We start from the raw sequence: 25131 nt of genomic DNA, 5'->3' as shown, positions 1-25131 counted from the left end.
CTAATGTGCCACTATGAATGTGTCTGTACTGTATATTAAAAACTGACTGTGCATTTTAAAGTGCACACTTGGGGTGATGTCGCTGTATTATGTACAATACAATGTCTAGTGCATTGTGGTTTCATGTAAAATACAGCTGGGTGGCATAGAGTAGCATAGAAATGGCAGGTGGTGGGAAGTTGAGGAGAGTCTACTGTACCAGAGTAAACTTGCTTAAGAATATTGAACTTCGATTGCTCGACATTTATGCAATGCTGTGTGTTCGTCAATACCTGTATGTGTTGGTATAAATCCCCTTTTAGTCTCCTGTGGCCGTCTTCTCCTCGTGGCCATCTTGTGTTTGCACGTGATGTGGCATCTGCAAATTACATGTACTGTGAGCCTCCTTGTACTGTAGCTCGACTGGCTCCAGTGTGTTTGACTCCCGACCCACTGGACATGCGCAGTGCTGTGATCTTCCATACGCCATGACATAGCGCTACATGGCATATGCCTTGTCTCCACTGGGCATGCACCAGAAATCCCATTGCAACCCCTACTCTGGGCAGGCACCAGAGATCCCATTTGTAACCCCTCGGAGCTGGCAGACAGCCACCACAGCACCAGCCATGCAGACATTGATGCAAGTTTGCGCTTTAATGCACAGTCAGTTTGTAATACAGATACCTCTTTCTCAAACAGAGCCCACTACGAGTTACTGGTCATGAGAAATCACTATAGTGTCCAAGTCTGGGACAGCGACAACATTGACGCAAGTTTGCGCTCTAAAGTATGTACTGTAATACAGGCATCACACTTTCACTGCGGTTGACTCCCAACCCACTGGACATGCGCAGTGCTGTGATCCTCCATACGCCATGGCATACTGTAGCGCTACAAGGCGTATGGCTTGGCTCCACTGGGCATGCACCAGAAATCCCATTGCAACCCCTCCACTGGGCATGCGCCAGAGATCCCATTTGTAACCCCTCAGAGCTGGCTGACAGCCACCACAGTGCCAACTGTGCAGACATTGATGCAAGTTTGTGCTTTAAATGCACAGTCAGTTTGTAATGCAGAGACCTCTCTCTCAAACAGAGACCACTACGAGTTACTGGTCATGAGAAATCACTATAGTGTCCAAGTCAGGGACAGCACCCACATTGACGCAAGTTTGCACTCTAAAGAATGTCCTGAAATACAGACATCCCATTTTCGCTGCGGTTGACTCCCGACCCACTGGACATGCGCAGTGCTGTGATCTTCCATATGCCATGGTATACTGTAGTGCTACATTGCATACTGTATGGCTTGGCTCCACTGGGCATGCACCAGAAATCCCATTGCAACCCCTCCACGATCCAATTTGTAACCCCTCAGAGCTGGCTGACAGCCACCACAGCACAACCATGTAGACATTGACCCAAGTTTGCACTTTAAATACACAGTCAGTTTCTAATGCAGAGATCTCTCTCTCAAACAGAGCCCACTACCAGTTACTGGTCATGAGAAATCACTATAGTGTCCGAGTCTGGGACAGTGCCGACATTGATGCAATTTTTAAAAGCACAGTCAGTATGTACTGTAATACAGACATCCCACTTTCGCTGTGTTTTACTCCCTATCCACTGGGCATGCGCAGTAGAAATAAACTCGAAACACCATACTGCAGCGTGACTAGCTTTGTGCTACGTGGGTACTGTATTGGAGCGCCATACACCCCTTTCTTGAGCACACAGTGGCATAAAGTAGCATAGTAATGCCAGGTGGCGGTAATTTACGGATAATGTATTGAATACTGAATAAGTGAAGATTTATATATATTGTGATAGGATCACTGGTAAAGTGGTCTGTGGCAGGTACATTTGTCCCAGATTCCTGTCTTTTGTGTTTTAAACCCCCAGGAGAAAGTCTGCAGTGTAGCAGGCTTGAGTTTCGGCTTTTTGAAAAGCCGGTTTGGGACCTGGGGGTTGTGGGTGAGAGGAGAGGGAGGGCTCCACCCATGGCCACTCCAGGTTTTGGTTCTCGCAGCCTGGTAACAGGATTGTTAGTTTTCCACCTGAGAGTGGCCAATATAAGCCTAGTTTGTTTAGGGCTGATTGTCTCACCTGGGAGAGCAGGCAGGGAGTTTGCTCCGAGACACTTGGAAACCTAACCGTGAGTGTTGTGCTGTGCTTTTGTTGCTGGCGAGGGCATTAGGCCTTGCCAGGTTCTGGTAGTGAGAGAACTACCTGTGAAGTTAGTGCCCCGACAGGGCTAGGATTTATATTTATGTTTTCTTTATGTTTCTGACATTGTACAACAAAGACTGGCGCCGACCAGCTTGTACTTGCATCCAGACTGGTGTGCTGCTTCCCTGCTGCTGTGTGTGTGTGTAAGGAAGGAGTCCTCTACCCAGGAGAGGGACCCCCTAACCTAACTGTGTCACAATATGGTGGAGAATGCATGCAACCACACACACTAAAGTTGCAGCAAGAGAAAAACTTTCCATTTAAAAATTAAAGGGACAGACACCCAATTTGTGAGTGTGGAAATAACACTGTGTCCTTGGAGTCCCATAGAGGAGGCATCAGCCAATGCTCAGAGAGGCAAGGTTCAGCTTCCAACCTACACCCCAGGACAAAATGGAGGACATTATTAAGGCCTTGCTCCAAGCTACAGCAGCTCAGCAGGAATCTACCAGGGCTCAGCAGGAAGCTACCAGGGCTCAGCAGGAGACTAACAAACTTCAGCAGGAATCCGCCAGGCAACAACAGGTCACCATTGAGGAAACCCGCCAGGCCTTAGCGGAAAACAGCCAGGCCATAAGAGAGGTGGTACAGCACCTGGTCGCCCGGCCCAGAGATGTTAATACTGGTCCTCCCACCACCACTCACTCCGTACGAGCCAGTCACTTCCTCCAAAAGATGACTTCGGGCGATGATGTGGAGGCCTATCTCGCCGCATTTGAAAGAACGGCCGAAAGGGAGAGTTGGCCCAAGGAGCAGTGGGCAAGTCTGGTGGCACCTTTTTTGTCTGGGGAGCCACAAAAAGCATATTTCGACTTATGCCTGGCTGATGCCAAGGACTATAAAAAACTAAAACAGGAGATCCTAACTGGTGGCTTCGGCCATATTGCCGCTAATTGTGCACTTACAACTGAACCTATGCAATGTGATACTGCTCATGTCTACCGCAGGGGGTCTTTCTTTGCACAGATAGCCTGTACGGCTGACCGGCAGGCTGAGACTGATAAGCACATGTGTGTACTCACTGTAGTTGGCAACCGAGTAAAGGCACTGTTAGACTCTGGTAGCTTGGTGACACTTATAAAAGCTGAGCTGGTGAACCCCTTGAGGCATACAGGGAAAACTGTTGGTGTGACCTGCATACATGGGGATACTCGATATTATGTTACAGCCAAGGTGAACATCGAGACACCATGTGGCTCTGCTATAGTTTCTGTGGGTTTGGTGCATGGTCTGGTGTATGATGCAATATTGGGGAGAGACTTTGCTCACTTCTGGAAGTTGTGGGAAAGCCGTTTTGTTCCAGAGGTGAACAACCCCAATCCATTTGAGAAGGTTGTCGATGTAGTGGAGAAGGGAGTTTCTTCTGAGTCAGAGTTATTCCCTTTTTCTACTATGGTTGGCGAACTAGAGAATGCGGAACATGACGGTGGCCCGCCAACTGATGTGCCTCCCATTGAGGTGGGAAGTGTTGTTGGGCCAGGTGATTGTCTGCCTGATTTAGAGGTCAGAAGAGAGGTCTTTGCCGTCGAGCAGTTGAATGACCCTACTTTGGTAAAAGGCAGGGAGAATGTAAAAGTAGTTGATGGTAAACCAGTAGACCCTGATAGTCCTTTGTCCTATCCCCACATGGCAATGTGTTAGGATTTGTTATATCAGGTGACTAAGAAGGGGGAAGATGTTGTGGAACAACTAATAGTTCCCAAAGCCTACAGAAGAACAGTGTTGGATCTGGCCCATGGTCATATAACGGCAGGCCATCTAAGGGTAGAGAAAACCACTGAGCGAATAATGCAGAGGTTTTTCTGGCCCGGGCTTCATAAAGAGGTATCTGACTTTTGCGCATCCTGTCCTGAGTGTCAGTATCATGCCACATTTTATGGGTCCACTAGTTCCATTGCCTATCATAGAGGTGCCGTTTGAAAGAATAGCGATGGATTTGGTTGGACCCTTAATGAAGTCTGCCAGGGGACACCAGTATATTCTGGTCATAATGGATTACGCTACCAGGTACCCGGAAGCGATCCCGTTGCGCAATACGTCAACCAAGACCATTGTCAGAGAGCTAGTTCATGTCTTTAGCAGGCTGGGTATACCTAAGGAGATACTAACTGACCAGGGTACACCGTTTATGTCCAAAGTCATGAAAGAGTTATGCCGCCTGTTCAAAATCAAACAGTTAAGAACTTCGGTTTATCACCCCCAAACCCAAGGGCTGGTCGAGAGGTTTAACAAGACGTTAAAACACATGCTTAGGAAAGTGGTCGACAAGGATGGTAGGGATTGGGACTACTTATTGCCGTATTTATTGTTGGCCGTAAGAGAAGTTCCCCAGTCCTCCACCGGGTTTTCACCCTTCGACTTGTTGTATGGGAGACACCCAAGGGGGTTACTAGACATTGCCAAAGAGACATGTGAGGGGCAGTCTAGTCCTTACAAAACGGTGATTGAGTATGTTTCTCAAATGCAGGAGAGAATTGCTGCGGTAGTGCCGATAGTGAGAGAGAGCACCTGGAACAGGCTCAACAGGCACAGCAGAGGGTATACAACCGCAATGCTCAGTTACGCAGCTTTGCTCCTGGGGACAGAGTGTTAGTATTGGTTCCCACTGTGGAAAATAAACTTTTAGCTAAATGGCAAGGGCCCTTTGAAATCTTAGAAAGAGTGGGGCAGGTCAATTACAAAGTTTACCAGCCGGGGAAAAGAAAGCCGGAACAGATATACCTTATAAATCTGTTAAAGCCCTGGAAAGATAGAACGGTACTGTCGGCCGTCCGAGACCCTCCAGTAAGTCCAGGGCCCTTAGTTCCCGAAGTGACAGTGGCAAAAACCCTGTCAGCAATTCAACAACAAGAGGTCAAGGAGTTTCTGATTAGAAATAGGGTGCTGTTCTCTGACGTACCTGGGAAAACCTCGGTCATTAAACATGACGTCATCACTGACCCAGGGGTTAAAGTTAATCTAAAGCCCTATAGGTTACCAGAAGCACAAAGAGAATCGGTGTCGAAAGAAATTAAAAATATGCTAGAGTTAGGGGTTATTGAAGAATCACATAGTGAATGGTCAAGTCCCATTGTGTTGATTCCAAAGCCCGATGGGAGTGTGCGTTTCTGCAATGACTTCCAAAAGTTGAACAGTGTTTCAAAATTCGATGCCTACCCGATGCCAAGAGTGGATAAACTGATTGAGAGACTAGGGACGGCAAGGTATTTAACCACTCTTGACCTAACCAAAGGGTATTGGCAAGTACCGTTAACTGAGAGCGCCAAACAAAACACAGCTTTTTCAGCGCCAGAGGGCTTGTTTCAGTACAAGATGTTGCCCTTCGGGCTACATGGGGCACCTGCTGCCTTCCAAAGAATGATGTACAGGATTCTAAGGCCCCATAGACGGTATGCGGCTGCTTATCTGGATGACGTGGTTGTTCATAGTCCTGATTGGCAGTCTCACTTACCCAGGATGCAAGCAGTGTTGGACTCCATCTATAAGGCAGGTTTGACAGCCAACCCAAAAAAGTGTTGTCTAGGCATGGAGGAAGTAAAATATCTGGGATACACCATTGGCAGAGGCCTGATAAAGCCTCAGCTCAATAAAGTTGATGCCATACAAAACTGGCCACGGCCTCTGAATAAGAAGCAGGTGAGAGCCTTCTTGGGAATTACGGGGTACTACAGGAGGTTTATACCCAACTTTGCCACCATGGCAGTCCCACTGACTGACCTGACCAAAGGCAAACAAAAAGTCATGGTAGAATGGAGTCCTGAGGCAGAGAAAGCTTTTCAGGAGTTGAAAGTAGCGTTGTGTTCCCAACCAGTCCTGATGACTCCTAATTTTGAAAGGGAATTTATAGTACAAACCGATGCATCAGAAGTAGGTATAGGAGCGGTCCTGTCCCAGAACAAGGAGGGTGAGGAACACCCTATTTTCTATCTTAGCAGAAAGTTGAATGCACATGAGAGAAACTATGCCACAGTGGAGAAGGAGGCGTTGGCCATAAAGTGGGCGTTAGAGGCTCTCAGGTACTACTTGGTCGGAAGAAAATTCAAATTGATCACTGACCATGCCCCTCTGAAGTGGATGTCTGAAAATAAGGACAGTAATGCGAGAATTACAAGATGGTTCTTGGTGTTACAAACTTTTAAATTTTCAGTGGAACACAGGCCAGGAAGCCAGCTGGCCAATGCTGACGCGTTGTCACGCGTTCATTGCTTGGGGGCTTCAGTTGTTCCGCCCCACAGGTCGAAACAAAGGGGGGGGATATGTGATAGGATCACTGGTAAAGTGGTCTGTGGCAGGTACATTTGTCCCAGATTCCTGTCTTTTGTGTTTTAAACCCCCAGGAGAAAGTCTGCAGTGTAGCAGGCTTGAGTTTCGGCTTTTTGAAAAGCCGGTTTGGGACCTGGGGGTCGTGGGTGAGAGGAGAGGGAGGGCTCCACCCACGGCCACTCCAGGTTTTGGTTCTCGCAGCCTGGTAACAGGATTGTTAGTTTTCCACCTGAGAGTGGCCAATATAAGCCTAGTTTGTTTAGGGCTGATTGTCTCACCTGGGAGAGCAGGCAGGGAGTTTGCTCAGAGACACTTGGAAACCTAACCGTGAGTGTTGTGCTGTGCTTTTGTTGCTGGCGAGGGCATTAGGCCTTGCCAGGTTCTGGTAGTGAGGGAACTACCTGTGAAGTTAGTGCCCCGACAGGGCTAGGATTTATATTTATGTTTTCTTTATGTTGCTGACATTGTACAATAAAGACTGGCGCCGACAAGCTTGTACTTGCATCCAGACTGGTGTGCTGCTTCCCTGCTGCTGTGTGTGTGTGTAAGGAAGGAGTCCTCTACCCAGGAGAGGGACCCCCTAACCTAACTGTGTCACAATATATATATATATATATATATATATTCAAGGTCTCGAACCCACGGGACAAGAAGATGGGAGAAGCAATGAGACTAGGCAATAGCCCCCTAGGCCACACGCCTCAACCCATTACTACAGTAGTTCCTAAAGTTATGAAATCACTACAATGTCTAAGTCTGGGACAGTGCTGACGGTACTTACATTGGCGCAAGTGTGCAATTTCAACTGCACAGTCAGTGTGTAATACAAAGCTTAATGATTTCAAACATTACATTCCTGATTCCATGTGGAAAACGCTGTACTACTGTATAGTGTACTGAATCACCGCTTCTGTCAGCCAATCATCGGGCGGTGATACAGAACATGCATTGGAAATCAGACGCATGCGTCTGCATGTAGTTTAGGAAAAGTGTTACCTGGTGGACAAAAAGTTGTATTACACGTTATGACTTTTTTTGCAGTGCTACGCTACGCTACATTACGAAACTTTCTGTGGGCGCGACTCATGGCGTACGTGGCGCGCTACATAGCGTATGGAGCAACAAACTAGCTGGGCACATCTGTACAATTGGTTACAATTTATGCCATTTTGCAACCTTGTAACAGCAGTTTGAAGTTAATAACAACTCTTTTTGTTGTTACATTCGTGTATATTATTTATTGAATCATTCATGTGTATTTTTCTTTGTAGATTTTTATTGCATAATTTGTATTGATGAAAACTGCAGAATTTCTTAATATAAATACCAAAAGCATCTTCAGATACATTTCATTTATTGATATATACCTTTTTGAAAACATAACCATCAAATCGGATTGTGCAGCCCCAATTGTTATTTGTATTGGTTATCCCAAAGTTTGCTGCTTCAGTGTTTTTAGACCTATTTGTCAGATGTTACTATGGTATACTGAAGTAAAAGTACAGCATTTCATAAGTGTCAAAGGCTTTTATTGACAATTACATTAAGTTTATGCAAAGAGTCAATATTTGCAGTGTTGACCCTTCTTATTCGAAACCTCTGCAATTCGCCCTAGCATGCTGTCAATCAACTTCTGGGCCACATACTGACTGATGGCTGCCCATTCTTGCCTAATCAATGCTTTGAGTTTGTCAAAATTGATGAGCTTTTGTTTGCCCCCTCCCTCCCCCCCGCCTCTTGAGGATTGACCACAAGTTCTCAATGGGATTAAGGTCTGGGGAGTCTCCTGGCCATGGACTAAAAATGTTGATGTTTTGTTCCCCAGCCACATAGTTATCACTTTGCATTACGGCAAGGTGCTCCATCATGCTGGAAAAGGCATTGTTCATCACCAAATTGTTCTTGGATTGTTTGGAGAAGTTACTCTTAGAGGATGTTTTGGTACCATTCTTTATTCATGGCTGTGTTCTTAGGCAAAATTGTGAGTGGGTGAGTTAGTGAGCCCACTCCCTTGGCTGAGAAGCAACCCCACACATGAATGGTCTCAGGATGCTTTGGATCCAAGAAGATAGTTTTTTAAAAAGAATATCCAACTGCTGCATAATTGGTGCTTAAAAATAAAATGTGTTTAATTAAAAAAAAACACAAAAATGCACTACAATGAAAGTAGTTAAAAGAGATCAAATGAGAATGAACATAAAATACCATAAAAAACGAAGCATTTCATGGAACTGCCATCCGCTTCCTTAGGATGGTAATAATAGAAGTCTATGGTCTCATAAACCCAGAAGTCTTCTCTCCGCAAGGGCAGCTCTTTTCGGAGCTCTTTAATCTCAACGGTAAGTGCATAATGGTATTATTAATGTCACTATGCATGCAGTAAGTGGCGGGATGTATCACATACAAAATGCGAAAACTATTGGGGAACTTTTGTTCCTATCAATATATCCCAATCAATTTTTTTACATTTGTATTGCGACCCCAATGTTTCTAGTCGCCTATGCAGGAAGGAGCCATGGATGCCAGGCAAGTGTGGCTGCAGTGCTGGCAGTGGATGTGAGAGTGACAGTTTGTTACACTCAGCCAGAGGCTCAGCAGCAGTTACAGCACACATTCACACAGGCCGGCCAGGGTGGGGAGGAGCAGGCAGCAGCAGGGAGACAGGGTTTATTTATCAAGCAGTGAAAAAATTAGTGAATCGGACCAGTGGAGAAGGTGCCCATGGCAACCAATCAGCTTTGAAGTAACATTTATTTAGTACAGTCTATAAAATATTAGGTAGGAGCTGACTGGTTGCCATGGGCAACTTCTCCACTGGTCCACTTTACTGCTTGATAAATAAACCTCTGAGCTGATGCTAACTGGTCAGGTCAGTCTGGTGACAGTGTGTTCAAAGAAAAAAATTATCATTGATCAGAATTAACTTACCATTGATAACTCAGGCAAGCCTCCACTCCTCCCCCTGCCCTCAATCTGTTGTTTGGGGGGAGGGAGGGTTAGCTAGCACTGATTTTGCCCGCTCTCAAAAATCAGTGTCATAAAATAAATCTTTGAGCCTAATCAACCTTTTATAATCAATAGGGAACGTTTCACATTATCAATTTTTTCCGATGCCCATCCCTACTAAGGACTGCAGCAGCTCCTCCCAGTGTAACACCATCCAAGAGGGTGACAAACTGGCGTGCATGTGTACATAGGACCTAATGTGCATGCTCACGGCTGCTGCCAAGTTAAAATTTTACACACTCTGCCCACACCCTCGAATACACTACTGCGGCCCTATTTAGCTGCACTCAACACATAACTTAAAACTCACCTGATTTTGCCTGTCACCTTTGCTTACTTTACACATGCACACATGTGCACGGCACTCCGCCTGCAGCATGGTGGTTAACATTACTGCCTTATAGCTCTGAGGCCTTACTACCATGGCCCTACAATGGGGTACACACTAGAATGATGGATCGGTCTGGAGACTGATGAGCCAACCGAATGGCTGATTGGTAAGCTATACACACTTATCAATTGGCTGCTTGATGTGTCTGGGCTGACATCACAACTGAGCTGGCATTTATATTTGCCCACCTAGCTGAGATGTCAGTGTCAGCAGTCCCTGCAGAAAGTGCACGGATGGTCAGCGGGTCACCCATTCACACCTGCAGACGCAGAAATATATCTTTCAGATATATATCATATATACTGTATCGGTGCCGGCTGTGCAGCAGGGCCAACTCGATATGTCTGTGAACAATATCGTTCTCCGGCGACCACCAAAATTAAGGGGGGGAGACCACGGGATTTCAATTTAAAATGTTGGGACACATCAGGAGGTCATAGTCGGATGGGATGCTACCAGGAAAGCTGAGTGATGCTGAATTCCCCTGGGACACTGGCCAGCAGCAGTAAGAGTGTTTTGCAGCCTGCCAGGCCAGTTCGATGCCGGCAAACACATGCATGACCCTGAGTATCGTCTTCCACATGGACAGCATGGGACTGGAAGCTTCCTTGAGTTGCCCAGAATCATCATTAATTTTGATGGAATCAGTTGCAGATTCCATCCAAATCAAGGAATAAGGTGTGGTTAAAAAGGAAAAAAAGGGTAAAACCCAGGGCCCTGACGGATTATCAGCGGCATATTATAAAATGCTCACACCGCAGATCACTCCCCACCTTTCAGCTTTATATAATTCAATACTTAGTGGAAATCCTGCACCACCTGCATTTAATACCGCGCGCATTATAGTTATATCGAAACCCAATAAAGACCTGCTTTAGTCGCCTCATTCCGCCCAATTTCTCTGCTCAATCAGGACCTGAAATTGTTTTCCAAGATTATGGCCCAGCGCTTACAATCTTTATTACCTAAATTATTACATCTGGCTCAAACAGGCTTCATTAAAGGACGTCACTCTACTCACAATATCCGCACAGTTTTAGCAGCAATGTATCAGGCACATACGGAGAAAAGTAAAAGAAACATTGTGGTGAGTTGTGACGCTGACAAGGCATTCGATAGAGTGTCTTGGTCTCATTTAATATGCATATTTAACTATCAAGAGTTTGGTCCTGATTTTAATCATATATTTGAAACATTATATCAAGATCCGAAAGCCTTTTTGACAATAAATCTCTTAAATACCAGACCATTTTGCCTAACTCGAGGCACGAGACAAGGTTGCCCACTTTCGCCACTACTTTTTGATTTAGCCCTAGATCCCCTCCTGCGTCATTTTGAAAAAGCAAGAGACCGGCGAGGCATTTTCTTGGCAAAACACGAGATTACATTCTTGGTATTCGCTGATGACCTCCTATTATATTTTGTCAACCCTAAGGAAGCTATTCCACTACTCCTACAAATTCTGCAGGTGTTCGAGGAGATAGCGGGTTTTAAAATTAACTATGCTAAAACAGAGGCCTTGGCCTTTTTTGGGGAGGCAAAGGCAGGAGGGGAAAATTCCTTTCCCTTCAAATGGGCAGATAAATACATTACTTACTTAGGGGTCAATGTTCCTTCGCATCCTTCTCAACTATATGAGGTTAACTACACCCCACTATTGTTAAAAACATATAATGATTTCAATAAATGGGCCCATCTTCCACTATCCTACAGAGGTAGATGTCACCTCTACAAAATGATCAGTTTCCCCAGATTCCTCTATATTCTCCAAATGTTGCCAATTATCCCGGACAAAAGAGACGTTAAATTTTGTAATCAGGCTCTCCAAAAATTTATATGGGCAGGAAAACGACCCAGAATTTAATTGTTTAAATTGCAACAGCAGACACATTTAGGAGGGGTAAATCTGCCATGTCTCAGACAATATGCTTTGGCTACTAATTATCGAATAGCAATGGACTGGATTGGAGGTAATAACATTTACACCACATACTCTATGGAGGAGGCATTTATTCCCCACCACAACTTGATATCTCTTTTACATACTCATCCTCGTAATATACCTTCAGAAGCTAGAGAAAACATATTAATAAATACGACATGCATAGCATGGCGAGTTATTAGATCACAATCCCATTTATCCAAATTGTCCTCAATTTTTTTGCCATTATGGAAAAATCCGTCTTTTTCACCTGGTAACTCCGTCCAATTTAAATGCTGGCACGCCAGTGGTGTTCGGTACATTTACCAATTTTTACACAACCAAACACTTCAACCTCTCACTCGTTCACAAATGCAGGAGAAATTTCCTTTGGTCAATATCCCTTTATTTCCATATCTACAGGCGATGAGTTATATCCAAAATATGTTAAGCCGATCTAAATTGGTGTCTAGATAGCGCACTACGCTGTAAACCAAAATGACCCTTTTCAACATCTTTTATATATTCCTGTGCCCGACCACTTATTGATTTAGAAACAAGTACTACAGGACTTGCAAAATGGAAGGAGGTCTTCCCACAAATCCCCATAGAGTCTATTGCTCTTTCATGTTTCAAAATGAACAAACAACTGGGATCAGTCTCTTATGCTGAAATGCATCTAAAAATATTACACAGAGCATACTACACCCCTAAATTGAAATACATTATTGGTGATGCGCCTGACGCAAACTGTTATAAATGCTCTGCGCCTAACACTGATATCGTGCATTGCCTGTGGGATTGTCCACAGGTACAAGTTTTCTGGGAGGAGCTTAACAATTATATTAAAGAAATTCTAAAAATTGATTTTGTGATTCTTAGAGAATGGGCTTTTTGGAATATATCGGAAAACACACATTCTCAGAGATTGACTAAGGGAAATAAGCTACTTATGACCAAATTGACGGCAGCAGCTAAAAATAGCATTCTCTCACAATGGATAGACCCTAACCCACCTACTCTTACATTATTACACCCTAGAATTATATTTTTGTTTACAATGGATTGGACAGAGACGTCCACTAGTAAAGAAAGGTATACTGAAAGATTTTTTGGCACATGGTTACCCTATATTTGTACTCTTTCCCCATCACTTAAAGACTCCATACGGAAATGTTTCCAACTAACATCATGGTTTCATTTGGAAGTGCTTAATAATGGCCCCCCTTTTTGACCTGACTTGATCTATGATTTTGATCTTTACCATTAGTGGTAACTGATTTACTGACAGTAATAATATATGTAACGATGTATGTAAATGTTTCTTATATGCGCAATTACAATTTATAACTGGATTCCCACACTGCAAATATTACAATTAATTGGTTGATTGATCGTTATTGCAAAGTGATTATTCTATTATACTATGTTGAAGATGATTGTGAATATATTTGTATCACAATATTTTGTTGTTCTAACAATAAAAATTATTTTGAAAAAGGAAAAAAAGATAAAAAAAATAGAGAAAATAAATTATTATGTAAGTTAAAAAAAAATTACTGAAAAAATGGTTTCTTGCAGTGATTTTTTATTTCTGGGCACCTTTGACTTATGGATACTTGCCAAGACTTCCTGAAATAGCAGTAATCTCCCTGTCTCCCAGAAGAGTCTAGCAATCTCCCTGATTGCACATACCGGTATCCCTAAATCCCGACCGTCGGTATCCCGACAGTCTAATCTCGGCAAGGGTCTAATGACATGCGACGACATCCTGACGCCTGTCATTTTACCTACGCCGGGAGCCCGGCGCCCGGCATCCCGATCGAAGGTAAGCCAGGCGTGGACAGCCGCGCGGGGGGGAGGGTTAGGTTAGGGGCTCCCGAGGGGGACTTAGGGTTATGCAGCCCCCTGGGAGGGTTAGGGTTAGGCTAGGGGAAGGGGGGTTAGGGTTAGGCACCCCCAGGGGGAGGTTAGGGTTAGGCATGATCCCGGGAGACTTAGGTTTAGGCAGCAGGGAGGGAGGGGGGTTATGTTTAGGCACTTAGAGGGAGTTAGGGTTAGGCACTTGGGGGGAGGTTAAGGTTAAGCACCCCTAAGGGAGGGTTAACGTTAGGGGGGGTTAGGTTCGGTTATACTTACCTTTAGCGCAGTCGGGATCTTCACCTCTGCCGGGCCTCGGCCGGCGGTAAATCATAACGATCCCCACCATACCCCCATTATGAACCTGTTATATATAAAAAAAAACAGAGATAGATACATTCAAATAGGACCATTAGAATAATTCACCTGCATTGGTTATAAGGCACAATGATCCCTATGGCTACATGCATTTTCTGAAATGTATCAGAGTGCTTTCCTCAACAAATATATCTTACTAATTGCTTTTGGGCTCATTTACATTTGGATGTAAGTTAGTTTTATGACACGCCCCTCAGATGTAGCAGTACACGCCCACTTTACCACGCGCTCATAGGTGCTGCTTTCACAATCTCCCTGAAATGCAAGTATAGACTAATGTCATCTCAGAAGGACAGCGGCGGTACCTAAACTGATGCGGTCCATGATAAATAAGCTTCCGCATGCCTTGTATGGGGATAAAGCATTTGCTAACAGATGGCTTTGATAAATAGTAGAATAGAAGGGGAGATGCAGGTGCACACTATAAGCATTAAGAGGCTGCCAGCGGAACTTCATATCCCATTCCGTATTGTACACATCAGGTCATAAATTAAATACTTCAAGTGAGAAAAGTGCTATGAAAATATACAGTGAGGCAGGACACTGCCCTTGATATTACTGAACTTTTTCATTGGCTGATAATATAATTATCAGTCTAAGTGATAAGCTGTAGGAGAAATAGCTCAACAGAGAATTTCTATATCTATTAGGGAGATCAGTGATAATATGCTCTTTTCAGCAATTGTAGATGATAAATGGCTCAAGTATCCTCAGGAAAAGTTTTTATGTCCTTAACCACATAACTGGCTAATATTTTTCCCATATAATGTCCCCAGAATTGTACATTTTTAAATAATATCTATATAAAATTGATTCAGTATAATTTTATTAACAAATATGCAGATCATTTAAAAAATCTACAATAGGACCCGCTTGCCGACACAAGGCAAGTATACTATGGGTGCAGGGTGTGTACGGGGGCCGTGTGCACTGCACACCCTGCACCCATTATAAATATGCCTAAACTTGCCATTTAAATAGCAACAGGTGCGCAAAGACATCACGCAGACATTATTCAGGCCCCAGTGCTAGAGAGGTGGTGTAGCCAAGCACGGTAGAGTGGCTATGCCCACTCGGAAAACCATTGACTGTGAAGATTGTGAACATCGCTCTGCCTCTATGGCTGACTCAGACCCCTGATGGGCCGCAGACAAGCTCCAGCCTAATTAGCATCCCCCTCTATGCGCCTCTGCTTACCGAAAGCTGAGTAAAATTGATCTACACACAATTACAAAATCACACATTTACTACAGGAGCGGGGTTACAGGTAAGTATTGTTTTTTTGTGTAAGCGGCACTATACGGGGCCAGGGGCGCCGAAAGGGGGGGGAGCGGGTACAGTTTACCCGGGCCCGGGCTTCCAGAGGGGCCCGGCAGGGGCCCAGGTCTGGCGCCGCCCCCCCCCCTCACTTCCTCCCTCCCTCCCTCCCTCTGCAGCAGCCCAGCACACAGCGTGTGCTGGGCTGCAGCGGGAGATTGCTTGCGGCTGCTAAGTAGCAGCCACAGCAATCTCCTATGCCTGAAGGGGGGAGCGATCACACTGATCGCGCCCCCCACTGGCTTTGCGCCGGGCTGAGGGGCACACAGCGCCCCCTCCCCGGAGCGCAGCGCCACTTCGCGGCGCTGCAAAACACTTTTTTTTCAAGGGGGCGTGGCCACACCTTCATAAATTAGGACACGCCCCCTCTATACCGGGGCCCCGCATGACTCTCTACGCCCCTGTATGGGGCATAACTTCTGGAAGCACTACTACTGGGGTCATTGCTATTGGGGGCACTACTATAGAGGGTAATACTACTGGGGGCATTACTACAAGAGGCACTGCTCCTGGTGGCACTGCATATGGGGCACCACTCCTGAGGGTACTGTATGGGGCACTACCACTATTGTGGGCTCTGCATAAAGGGCACCACTACTGTGGGCACTGAATAAGGGGTGCCACTACTGGGTGAACTGCATAAGGGGCCCCACTACTGAGGGCACTGCATAAGGGGCACTACCACTGTGGGCACTGCATAAGGGGCACTACCACTACTGGGGGCACTGCATAAGGGGCACCACTACTGAGGGCACTGTATAAGGGATACTACCACTACTGGAGGCACTGCATAAAGGGCACCACCACTGAGGGCACTGCATAAGGGGCACTACTACTACTGGGGCCACTGCCTAAAGGGCACTACCACTACTGGGGGCACTGCATAAAAGGCACCACTATTGGGGGCACTGCATAAGGGGCACCACTACTGGGGGCACCACTACAATAGGCATTGCATTTGTATAAGGGGCACTACTTCTGTGGGCATTATGTTTAAGGCGCAGTACTGCTGTGGGCATTGTATAAGGGGCACTACTACTGTGGGCATTCTGTATAAGGGACACAAATGTGAGCATTGTGTAAAAGGGGCACTGCTGTGTGTCATACATGAATAAGGGACACTACTATTTGGTGTAATGTGAATCGAGTGAATCAAGATTGTGCTACTGTGTGGTGTAATTTGAATTTGGAATACTATTGTGTGACCATGCCCCTTTCTTTAGAGACCACACCCCTTTTTCAGCACGCACCGTCCCTTTTTTAAAAAAGCGCCAAGGCGGGTAGGTGAGGGAGTTCCACCACTTCTTTAGGACCACTTTAAGCAGTGGATGAGACGCATAATTGCAACCAACTCTGCATAACCTCATTGCGCTAAAGGTTGTGATTCTGGAGAAAAGTATTACTCATGCTCACTGCATACTTGCCGACTTTCTCGCAATGGCTGGGAGGCTCCTGAATATCGGGGTGGGGATCCTGGCCTCCCGCATGAGAGGACAAGTCTTGCGGTTTGGCTCCCCCCCCCAGCATTTACCTGTCAAAGTGGGAGGTCCAGAGGGGTCCGATGGCGCAATTCGCGCTGAGTCATGTCATCATATACCCTCTCCCTGCTTTACAATGTTAGAACTCTCTGCATTGTAAAGCGGGGGGCGGCGAGGCCACAATGACGAGATCAAGCTGCCACGCAACCGATGATGATGACAGATGTAGGGTTGCCTCCTATTGGACAAAAGTGATTAAAAAACACCCGTAAATGTGTGAAACTGTGTATACTGCATTGAATACACGTTTTACACAAATATAATATACTCTGTTGAGGAGGGCGAGGCTGCCCATATGTATATGAGTGTCGTTACTTAAAAAAAATGCACATGTTCCAAGTCACTTGGGTACTTATTAACTGCACTATACGGTAATTTAATATAATGTGTTTGAATTGTGTATTGCGATTTTTAGCATCATACTGAAGTCACACCTCCGGTCTTATTTCTGCTTATCTGACACAAGTAAGTTTTAAGGAGGTAGACGCAGTATCTGATTTGCATATATGATTAACTCAGGCGCATTATGCGATTGTTTGCGTCCAACTCTGTATAAGGCATCTTGTGTTTATTGAACTTTTAGCTCCCTAGTTACAGCAACTTTTGACAGACAAGCTGTAACACTGAAGTTGCTGCCACTATATAAAACAGTTTCCACAATATACCTTACATTATCCACTTTTTTAATAACATGTTGATGTCTTTAATTCACAAATGTACTTATGTTAGAATATAGTATGTGTTTTATGTAATAATAAATACATTATTAGATCTATTCTACACAATAAAGACATACCTCTGCCCACAAGAGCTTACAATCCAGCATATAAAAGTAGTTACACATTCTGCAGTTCAAAAAACCCCAGCTAGCCCCTTACTATAGACATCTCTAACTTATTCTAGTCATCCCCCTCATGTGTCCTGAGCAGCATTCCTCAATAAAAAGTTGCTTCTCCTCTAGATACAAGACACTAGTGGACCACACCAACTTTCTTCTGGGGGGCTACATATGTTTATTTGCACTTTATTACTTCATATTCAATTTGTTAAAAACAAATCTTTGAGCTTCCTCTCCATAGATCTTTGTTTATAGTACAGACTTCAGTTCACACATAATGAGAGCGCAGGCACAAATGCAATACTATATCTGTCTGTTTACTGGATACACCCTTCTGTAAGTCATGGTCCATCCCCCTGCCCTCTTCCCCCCTCTCCCCGAGCGGCTTTTGCTGGAGGACTTTGGATGGGTGAAGATTCTGAATGAGAATAACTAGGAGTCAGTCCTGTTGCCGGCCGGGGCTATATACAGCGAGGAGGGCTGCTGCTAGCAGGGAGGGAGCGCACGCAGATCTCCATCACATACGTATCTGGGCGCAGATTACGGGCACCCTGCCTCGTACTGTATCCGAGAAGCTGCCACATCAGAGTGGAGCAATTGGAGATGCCATGCTGGTTGCTGCTGCTGTTGGTGCTGTGCGCTGGGGTGCAGTGCCAGCTCAGAGGTGAGAGCCTGGATGTAATAGCGAGACACAGGGGAAGTAAGCTGCCAGTAACCATGTACTTGTACAGTATTTGGCATTTGCTCCTAGGACAATGACTTTTAACCCTTTGCCATCAGCACTTCAATTAAATGAATGACTAGGACTGGGAACTTGTGTTATAAATAGGTAGTATCTCAATTACAGTAAAGGTGCATGCAATGGATTTTTTTTTATTTATACATAGGCTACTGACTAATGCTGAGCTTTGTGTTAAAGTCTTACTTGAAGTACATGGGTCAACTGCATGGGGCTCCCAGTCCTCACCGCTGCTCATTGGTATTCCAGCTGCCCGGGTATTGCAGACAGAGCAGCATCCTATCTTCACATCCTGTCGCGCTTTGTGTGTGGGGGAGAGAGGGGCTTTGTCCAGATGTTACTCTAAGTACTGCTGTACTGTGGCTTGTTTTTAGGAACTTGGAAGCATCCCACTAGCAAATATTATAGTCCATGGATATGTGTATTAAAATGCGAATGCTAATGAAATCATACTGGCAGTAATAGTGACTGCATAAACTTTTACAGGTGGATAGATAGATATATAAGATGCACCATTATGAAATAGTGATAATATGCACAGATTATTGTTTAGGACACAGAAGTCCAAACTCATCTGAGCCATTTTCAAAACATCTCATAGTATATAGACTTTTGGTGAAAGCACTTTTTTTTATCACACTAACAACAGGATAAATATTGTATCATTCTATGAAATATACTGTAGTTGCTGGAATAATTGTTTACGTATTTCATACAATAATCAGACCAAAAAGCAAATTACCAACTGTTGTGCCCAAGTATCTGATAGTGTGTATGCTGCACCGATGGTCTGGCCAAAACCAGTGTTATCGTGTCACAATATGTGGAGTGCTGCACAACATTTGTTGGACCTGACCGTGAATTATTGGGCTGAAAATTTAATTTGTACAGAATTCTGACCGTTGGGTTCTGACTCCTGCCGTTAGTTCATGTTAAAACATCTCCTTTGTGGGCATTTTATTTAAATCAGCAATGATGTTCCTCTCCCCTGATCATTAATTTGTGTTGTGTGTGTTGAAATCGGATGTTCTCAGGATTGTCTTTAAGATACAAAAATTATCTAGTCCCTAGCGTCGTTTGGCAAATCTGTCAGGTGTGTACCTAGCTTAGAGGTGCCTACAGTACACACTAGACAATATTTTACACGATTCGCCCGATTTCGACGCATCCATTGTCCACTCGTGATGCCGATGCGCGTACCCGCTGGTCGTACATCGCATCTTCAGATCTTGCCTACTGCAGGCAAGATTTGCCAATCTCATACACAATTTTGTGCACTAGATAGATTTTGTGCACGATAGATCTTAAGTCAGAATGGACACTTTTTACACCAAATTGTGTCCAGGACTGCTGCGGGGAGAGTGCAAGGGAAATCGGGCAAATATCGCATCGTGAGCACATCGCCTAGTGTGTAGGCACCTTTACTCTCATATCCTTAGACAAATTAGCAGTGAGCCCAGGTGTGTGTAGATGTGAATAAAATCATAATAGGAGCATAGGACAAAAGAGTAAACATCCCATATTTTGAGAGTTTCAATTGGCTGCAAAGTTTTATCTGTCCTTATACATGTAATCCGGGCAGGAAAACCTTGCTTGTTTTTGCTTGCAGCCCATAGAGGGATGAGCATAAAATGAGTGAAGTTTGAATCCTGTAACTATCTGTTATAGGTGCAGTCGCACAACCCAAAAACGACTGTACTGCACACATCATGTATAATTATGGGAGAGGAGCAATGCTCATTTTACCATGGACCCCTATGAGTTCAATCTCCTTACTGGAGGTTTAGTACCACCACTTTATAATTAATAAATCATTCATGTTTTTTCCGCCTTAAATAACGCTCAGTTCTGATTCATATATGGATTTAATTAATCATGTGAGTGAGGGGACATCGGGACTGTCTTTATTACGGGTTGGGTTCGAAATCACAGTGGCTTCCACTGTCGGGTGAAATACCGACAGTGGAAGCCCGACAGGAGCAGAATCCCGATATGCAGGTAAGTCACCTAACCTTACCCTTCCCCCCCTAACCCTCCCTTGGGGGTGCCTAACCCTAAAACTCCCGGGGTGGTACCTAACCCTAAGTCCTCCTGGGGGTGCCTAAACCTAACCCCCCTCCCAGCACCCTAAACCTATCCCTCCTGGGGGGTGCATAACCCTAACCTCCCCCCAGTGGTGCCTAACCCTAGCACCCCCTTTCCCTAGTCTAACCCTAACCCTCCCAGGGGGGTGCCTAACCCTAATGCTGCCCATCCACTAGAAGACAAGCAAAAGACTGCACGATTACGACATTGTAATCGTGCAGTCGTTTGTCAGTCTGTGATGTGCCTACACTGAACGAGCAGTCATTCAGTGTAGGAACATCAATCATCTGCTGACTTGCTCAACCTGAAGTTATTACCAGGTTGTCCATCATGTTTGCCCGATGATAGATGTCTAAAATGACCAGCGGCAGCGCATCGTTGGTCATTTTAGACATTTTAGTGAACGATTTGCAAACAATTACTGAACGATTGAATGATAACGATATTGTTATCGTTCAATCGCTCAATTTAATTTCCTAATGGATGGGCAGCTTAAGTGCCTATACCTAACCCCCCCCCCCCTGCGGCTAAGAACTAAGGCCCTGATTCAGAGCCGGACGCAAGTGGCTGCTCGTTCGCTCCGAGCGATGTTTGCCCAACTGCGCATGCGTACGGATCGTTATACGCATGCGCAAACCACTCAGTGCGGCCGAAATTCATGTGCTCGCCAAATAGCGAATGCCTGATAATTTGAGTGACAGGATGAGGCGTATGTGGGTGGTAACAGGGGAAGGTGCTTGAAAACGGGGAGTGGAGATCCGAACGCAGGCGTGCTTAAAGGTCAAAATGGGCGTTTTAAGGGTGTGCATATTTAAAACAGCAGCGTCATTGACCACGTCACTGGGTTCTTTTATAGCCAGAACTGCTCGCAAAATTGTGGTAGCAAAAACCAACCACAAGAATAGCGAGCAGTTCATACCCTGGTCGATGTACTCGATTAATCGAATAAATAGCGGACATGACGTAGGATGCGAGCGGCCAGGGGGCTTATTTTTCCAAAAAACGACCGCAAGTTTTGTTCGCTCGTTCAGACCTAGAGGCGTGAACAGACCGCAAACAGCGAACGGTTCATTTGAATAGCCATCCCTTGTTTTAGAACGAACGACCGCAAATAGCGAGTGGCTCTGAATGAGGGCCTAAGTGTCCCTGCTTACCTACGTTCAGGAAGCCGTCCTGTCAGGATTCCATCGTCGGGCTAGAGATAGGCGTCTAGATTTAGACGCCTGTCTTTAGTCCCATGTTGGGATTTAGACAGCAGGATTCCGACGGACGGCTTCTTGTCCGTCGGTATATTAACTGTATCCCATTTATTACATATGGCTCTTTTGTGTAATTGAAATCTGTTTTAAATTGTGCAAGTTGCGGCAAAGAATGTGCTTGTCTTCGAAAATGCAGCTGGAAGGTGTAAAATCTTGTTATACGTGCAGGGGGAGACCTGATCTTTGTCAGCTCAGAGCTGATGAAAGATCAAGTCAACTTTAGTGAAATGTAAATTTCCCTATGCACACAAATGTGCCCTCAGTATCCCTCTACCTCATTTCAATAATCATGCTCCACAAGATGAAATCCACAGTAAGGAATGACCTCTATATGCCCAACTCTTCCTATCTGCTGGTGCAAATGTTGACATTTACAATATCGAAATCAATAATGTCAGCATTACAATGTCGACAGTGAAATGTCGACATGTGAAAAACCGGACTGGCAGCAGAGGGTTAGGCTTAGGCTGCAGGAAGGCACATTAAGGTTATACAATAGAGTTAGGGGTTAGGCATACTCAGGGCCGGATTAAAGGCAGGGCAGACGGGGCGGTCGTCCACATTTTACTCCTTAATCTGGCCCTGGGCATACTCAATGCCACAAGTGCCGCTGGATCCGCCAGAAGTCATCATCACCTGACTGTCAGACCCGTAAGATATCTCTGTAGCCCCGGACCCTCCATACAATATAAGTCACTGATAGACCACCAGGGACATTTTGTTGACATTCTAATAATTTCACATTTCAGCAGCGTCAACATTATGAATGTTGAAACGGTCAATGCTGATATTGTCAGCATGTCGACATGCTATATGTTGACATTATGATTAGTTCGACATTCTCATATTGACATTATGAATGTCGACAAAATAATCCACACCTGATACTAGGTGCATTTGTGAAAATTGAGTAGCGCGGCACATCCAAATACTGTAGTTTTTTTTTTCAGATGTGCCTCAGCTGGTATACGGTGTGAAAATAATTTACAAACTATCCTACAATCGCGGCACTGAGGGCGATGTGCCTACGTCTGATACCTCTTTTCCACCAAAATCCCGGGTCCAGCCCGGGACACTGAACACGGGTGTCAAGCTGTGTCACTGCGGCTTGAACCCCGTCTGCAGGCTTGGCCTGGGATATTGCCGAGGCTTACCTCTGCCGGCGTCTGGAGATTACATCATCTCCAAGCGCCAGGAAATGCGTCTCTCGCTATGCTGTGAATGGGACCTGGGTCGGATGACCCGGCATACCCGATTCCACTGACCATTACCCGGGCTTTACCCACGTAAAACCATGCTCGAGACCCGGGAAGAAATTCCGGGTCAATCGACCCTAGGAACCTTCTCCATTGAGTTGCGACCCGGGCTGACACAGCAATAACCCGGGTTTTTGCGGTAGTGGAAAAGGGGTATTCTATGCTCGGCTTGCAACTGCAGATATGTATTATGTAATAAATGTGACTATAGTCTTGCAAACAATTGCGGAAGTATAACAAATTAATATTGTGCTGTTTATAAATTTTTTGACAAGCAACTGCAAATACCGCAACCTCATTTATTTTGAATATTATATTTTTTGTATATATATATATCAATTCTCCGATTTTTTGGAGAGAGCGTGTTTCATTTATTTGTTTCCTAACATTATGGATTTAGTTAATCCCAGTTTGTATGTCCATAGGCTAATTTTTGCTGTGGTTTATCAGTGTGCATGTCTTCCAGGTTAAGATATAATCTCCCCCCCTACTGTGGGATGTAACAATTGGTGATAATAGGTTATCTTCTTGCAGAACATCTTTCCCTGTAGGTCTTTGGGATTACTCAATACAAAACAAACTACCTATGCTGACGTTATATGGTATGGCAAAATTTGAATCACAGTAATGCATTAATTGTTTTATCTTCCTAGTGTACAGATTTGTAGAGTGAATTTAGTCATGTGGCATTGCCTATCTAATGGACATACCCTGTGGAAATATGAACAAAAGTTTAGATCTAATGCATTAAAGTATGTATGAAATGTAATGAAAACCAGCTGTGGATTAGCTGTTCTTTGTTCTCAATAGGAGATAACTCTTAAAAGAATGCCTGCAGGCTCTATTTTATGTTGGGGGGGTGCATTTCATTAACGTGTCTGTGAACCCATTGGCCTTAGAAGCTCATCCTTCCTGGTAGAATGCAGCATGTTAATGGACCAGTAGCACTCCTCACAGTTTATTAGGTTGGCTGTCAAGTAAAAACACTCAAGTGTTTTATACCTTTTAGTACTTTGTGAGAAGTTTTTATGGGACTATATTATTTTCTCCTGTCGGCTGAACAACTGAGAAACAGACTCTGGATGGGACATACTAACTTTTTAAATAACTGGTACTTCATTTAGTAGTGAATCTGCATGAGTTCTTCGTATACAGGCTTGGCCATCAATACGTTTCACACCTCATTATGTGAGGCTACATTTATACTGTCTTAAACATTTAAGTTATGTGGAAACCTTTCTCCTTGAATGCTTTAAATGTGCTGCTAATAAAATGCAATTTAAAATTTTACTTTAAAAGTCATGTATAAACCTAGAAGCCATTTTGCTAATATAGAGATTTTAATTAAAGTTATATGTTCTGAGTAATGGTTATTTCATTGGAAGTAGTTGCCACATACAGGGCATTAGGACACATTAAAACAGCCATTTTGGCAACCTATATTCTATCCCCAATATAAAGCAACATTGTATGAGGAATACTGGAATAGAAAAAGCAATATATTAATCTTTGTATCTTGAAATTGTTATTACTATTTTTATATCAACAATAATAACATAATCTTATTCATATAATATAATAATATTTACTATTATATTTATTACTACTATAATATAATGCTACATACATATAGCACCAATATTTCCAGCAGTGCTGTACAATGCAGGATCTGTATTAAGGCACATCAGTCCCTGTCCTGGAGAGTTTACAATCTAATTTTCCAACACCAGACACCCTAACACACATCACGGCCAATATAATCTAAAGCCATTTATTTACTACTGTATATTTTTGTACATACCTTGTTTAGAAATGAGTGCATCTGAAGGAAACCAATGCAAATACAGAGAGAACATACAAACTGCCATAGAAGAAATTACGCATGAGCTAATTAGGCAACACATACACTGCAGTATCAAGAATATTGGGCTTCTTGGGCAAATAGCACCTGAAATTAGCCTTATGCCAATAATAATATGATTTAAATTAATCTGATTATTATCTGGTTTATTAGAAAATATTGTCAAAAAATAAACAGGCCCCAATGGATTGGCCTGTTTGTGGTTATCA

General features: G+C 44.2%; 1 protein-coding gene across 1 annotated transcript in view; it reads left to right on the top strand.

The window, feature by feature from the left end:
* Window positions 1-18322: 18322 nt before the first annotated feature.
* Window positions 18323-25131, top strand: part of LAMA1 (laminin subunit alpha 1) — a 185188-nt gene continuing 178379 nt past the window's right edge. Inside the window, exon 1 of the mRNA XM_088469670.1 lies at window positions 18323-18386. Within this exon, the coding sequence (XP_088325796.1) occupies window positions 18326-18386 (61 nt within the window). The 5' untranslated portion in view covers window positions 18323-18325. The remainder of the gene's footprint in view (window positions 18387-25131) is intronic.

The sequence above is a fragment of the Taudactylus pleione genome, unplaced genomic scaffold (genome assembly GCF_031769625.1).
Source record: "Taudactylus pleione unplaced genomic scaffold, aTauple2 ptg000093l, whole genome shotgun sequence".
Classification (NCBI taxonomy): domain Eukaryota; kingdom Metazoa; phylum Chordata; class Amphibia; order Anura; family Myobatrachidae; genus Taudactylus; species Taudactylus pleione.
The sequence above is the reverse complement of the archived record's forward strand: the minus strand, read 5'-3'. Positions and strand labels throughout refer to the sequence as shown.